Below are 3,453 nucleotides of genomic sequence, written 5' to 3'. Positions count from 1 at the left end.
CAATATCACCCTGGGTCAGCAGACCTGAAGCCAGTGATTTGTTCATTACTGGGCATGTGGAGAAGGTAAGACATGTTAAGGAGGTAATTTACCCATTTGAATCAGCTGTTTTGGATCAAGAACACATCTAAAACCTGCAGGACACCAGCCATTGAGGTCTGAAGTTCCCCACCCCTGGTGTAGGGGGAAAGCTCTACCAAGGCCCACACTGAGAAATCAAAGTCACATCAAATCATCTCATTCAGTCTTTTCACATACAATTTGATCAAACCACAACTATGCAGATATTTTACTCCCTATTTGAATTGTATTAATAGCAATAAAAATAAAAAAAAAAACTAGCTCTACCTTCATAAATATAACAATTACCAGTATTAATACAATAAAATCAAAACGATAACCTGCCAAAAACCAAACAAAAATACCAACGTGTGTACTCACTTGTGGCAAAGGACTTATTTTGACCCATTAAGGTAATAAGGCTCATTTACACCGAGTCAATCACCTTCAATTTAAAGACCAAATACCGAAAACGCTAAAATATTTCAACCTTAGAATATGACTGCATTACATAATAAAATTTCACACAGTGAATACCACCAAAAAATTAAATAAAACTAAATTATGACTTCTGTAAGTCTGAATCAATGTTTGTAGCTATCGCGGATGGCAGGCAAACATTTCTGACACTTCATGATTACTACACCTCGGGTGTATTTAAGGTAGTAAAGAGAACTTTTTTAATATTACTTAAAAATAGTTCCCATAAATAAATGGTAGCTGATTTATAAAAGCTTAGTTTATTACATGGCTTAAAAGCTAACATTAGCTATTAACACACTTAGCTGCCAAGTCCGCTACCCGTTCGAGCAACACCGAGACCCCCGAGCGGACGCCGAGAACCAGAGGAGCGGATGAAAGCGGTACGCTGCCCGTCTGAGAGGCTCAGTAACGGATTTTTTATTTTATTTTTTTAAAACAACTAAATTTAACGGCTTTAACATCAAACCAAACTCACCCACTGAAGCTCTCACCTCCCGCCCTACTTCCTTCCTTCACTCCCGCGTGCAGGTGTTTAACACGCGGCAGGGAACAGTCGACCTTAATGGGTTGGCGGACTGTTCAGTTCAAACTTCCGGTTGCAAGAATTTAAACTTTCTTCAAATAACTTTAACTTTATTTATGTTTTTAAAATGTGTTAATTACTTATATTTATTTTTTGATTTAAAAACTTTAATAATGAATTAATTAATATTTTAATTACAATTATAATAATAATTAGACCTTTATTCTGTGACATTGCCAGGGGACATTTGGATGTTCTTATTTAGGTTCTAGCTTGCATTTATTTTGGGGTTTGGGATTACAAAGCTTATGATACTGGAATTAATTTAGATGTACCTCTATCTACATAGTGCCCATGTACATTATGTGTACAGTTTCTTTCTAATATGACTGTTTTGCAGGTTCTGCAGCTGTGCTCCTGGTTGGACTATGTTTGACTCTCGCTGTTTAATTTTCTACCACCAAACAAAAGTATCTCACAAAACATAATGAAATGCTAAATGGATGCTAAAAGAGTCAGTCAAGCATAATTTCATCAAACAAAAGCCAAGGCCCCAAATGCAAGCCTAGAAAGCAGTCTGCAACCATCTGTCAACCACTAAGGAATAATCTGTAGTCCCTGTTAAACTGCTGGTGAGTGGTTGCTGATGGTTGATGGCAGTTGCTGTAGAAATGATTCCTAAATCAATGGTTAGTGAATGGCTGCCAGTCAATTAGTGGAAAGCCAAAGAAGTATATGAGGTGATGTGAAGTGTTACACAATTTGGAAACTTTCCCAGCCCCCACAGAAGAACCAGGATTTTCAAACCTCAGGACAAATTCTCCGAGTCCAGGGTGTGATTTCACAGAACAGTATTGGCTGCTCTTGGAGGGAATCGTGAGCAGAAAATATAAGCGATCACTATCATCAAAATTATACTAAAAAGCAAAAAGCTTTACTTCTATTGTACTGCTGATTTACCTGCAGACAAGAAGAAAATCCATCTTTACCCATGAATAAACATTTTTCCTTTGGAAAAACATCAAGCAGTTCAATCAGTGAATGCAGTGACATTCATCATGTCTGGTCCTCGAATCCAGCATTTTTGTGTTAACCTTCTTTAACAAAAATAAAAATCTTTTGTTTTCATACTTGTCTGCTTACTATGAGAAACTTGATTTTCCTTGTAATGTTCAAAGTTAAACAGCATGAATCATTTTGAGTCACTGGATTAACATCACATTACATTTTTACAGTTTGCTTTTCAGTCAGGTGTTGAGTCTGTGTTGGTGCGTGGCAGATTCAGACGTTTGATGAACAAACAGAGAGAAAGCAGCATGACCTGTGGCTGTATACTACCCACACAACATAATTGTGTGAATATAAAACACCCGACAGAGCACAAAACATTTGGTCACTATTTACTGTTTTAAAATTACAGGATCAAATTGCCAGCGAGTTTTCTGTAATTTTATGAATCTATACATTAAAGTTTAAGCCAAGAGAGTCATACATGTGGTACAGTGCAAGTACAAAGAGTTCTCCTTTGGCTTTTGTTTCTGATTAGGGTGTAAGTGTGGCAGCAAAATGTGAGCAAAAACTCACATGACTGACTTCGATGTAAGTGGTGCCCCATCTGGGAAATCAGACTGTGTTTCATGTGATAGCAGCTGCTACTGTGCAGCACACAACTGCTGTGCATATGATGCCTGACAGGATCTATGCTAATGCACAAATCTATGGTGTGCCCTATAATGTACACAGAGAGCTTTACCTCTGAGCTGTTGTGTTTGATTATGTGTGATGAGCAGTGTGCTCGGAGCCATTGTTTACTATCAGGCTGAGAGTGCTCTAATGTAATGTAATTGCATCACCAAGGCTCCTTCTGTTTGTCATTACTTCCTCTTTGTTTTCTGGGAAACAAGTCACGCCACGAATGTTTATACACTCTCTCTGTTACTCATAGTATTAGTAACTTTTTGTGCAGCTTAATCTCATGACTTAAACTCCTCCTGACTTGTGAAGAATGTGAGTGAATAATTTCATAGCAGTGCAACTTTCTGCTGGGTGGATGTTATGGATGTTATTTTAAGCTGTTCATCAAGCCCTCAACCCCTTGATTTCAAAAGTCCAAATGATTCTTAAACTGAAATGAAAGCAACTCAGGAGGGTTCAAAGAAAACAACAAAGAGCTGAAGGTGCTAAGAAAGGTTCCCAGAAGCCTTACCTTTCAACCAGCTTGTGGTCTGAATGGTTTTGTGGTCTGACCTACAGTAAACCTACTGAATCTTACTGGAAATTTTACACCTGCATTGTTTGCCATACATGGACACATCAACTCACAAGGCTCGACTTCTGAGAAACCCTTTGGTGGTAAATCATGCTGTGGTGACTGAAGATGATGCAGG

General features: G+C 38.1%; 1 protein-coding gene across 1 annotated transcript in view; it reads right to left on the bottom strand.

The window, feature by feature from the left end:
* The window catches only part of LOC102290689 (S100P-binding protein), an 8,557-nt gene extending 5,686 nt beyond the window's left edge, over window positions 1–2,871 (bottom strand). The window contains exons 1-2 of the mRNA XM_042220755.1: window positions 2,820–2,871; window positions 1,019–1,118 (exon numbers count right to left, since the gene is read on the bottom strand). Of these exons, the coding sequence (XP_042076689.1) occupies window positions 1,019–1,118; window positions 2,820–2,871 (152 nt within the window). The remainder of the gene's footprint in view (window positions 1–1,018; window positions 1,119–2,819) is intronic.
* Window positions 2,872–3,453: the final 582 nt, after the last annotated feature.

This window comes from Haplochromis burtoni, unplaced genomic scaffold (assembly GCF_018398535.1).
Source record: "Haplochromis burtoni strain Fernald_Lab_line unplaced genomic scaffold, NCSU_Asbu1 Contig_55, whole genome shotgun sequence".
NCBI lineage: Eukaryota > Metazoa > Chordata > Actinopteri > Cichliformes > Cichlidae > Haplochromis > Haplochromis burtoni.
This window is presented reverse-complemented; position numbering and strand designations above follow the sequence as displayed.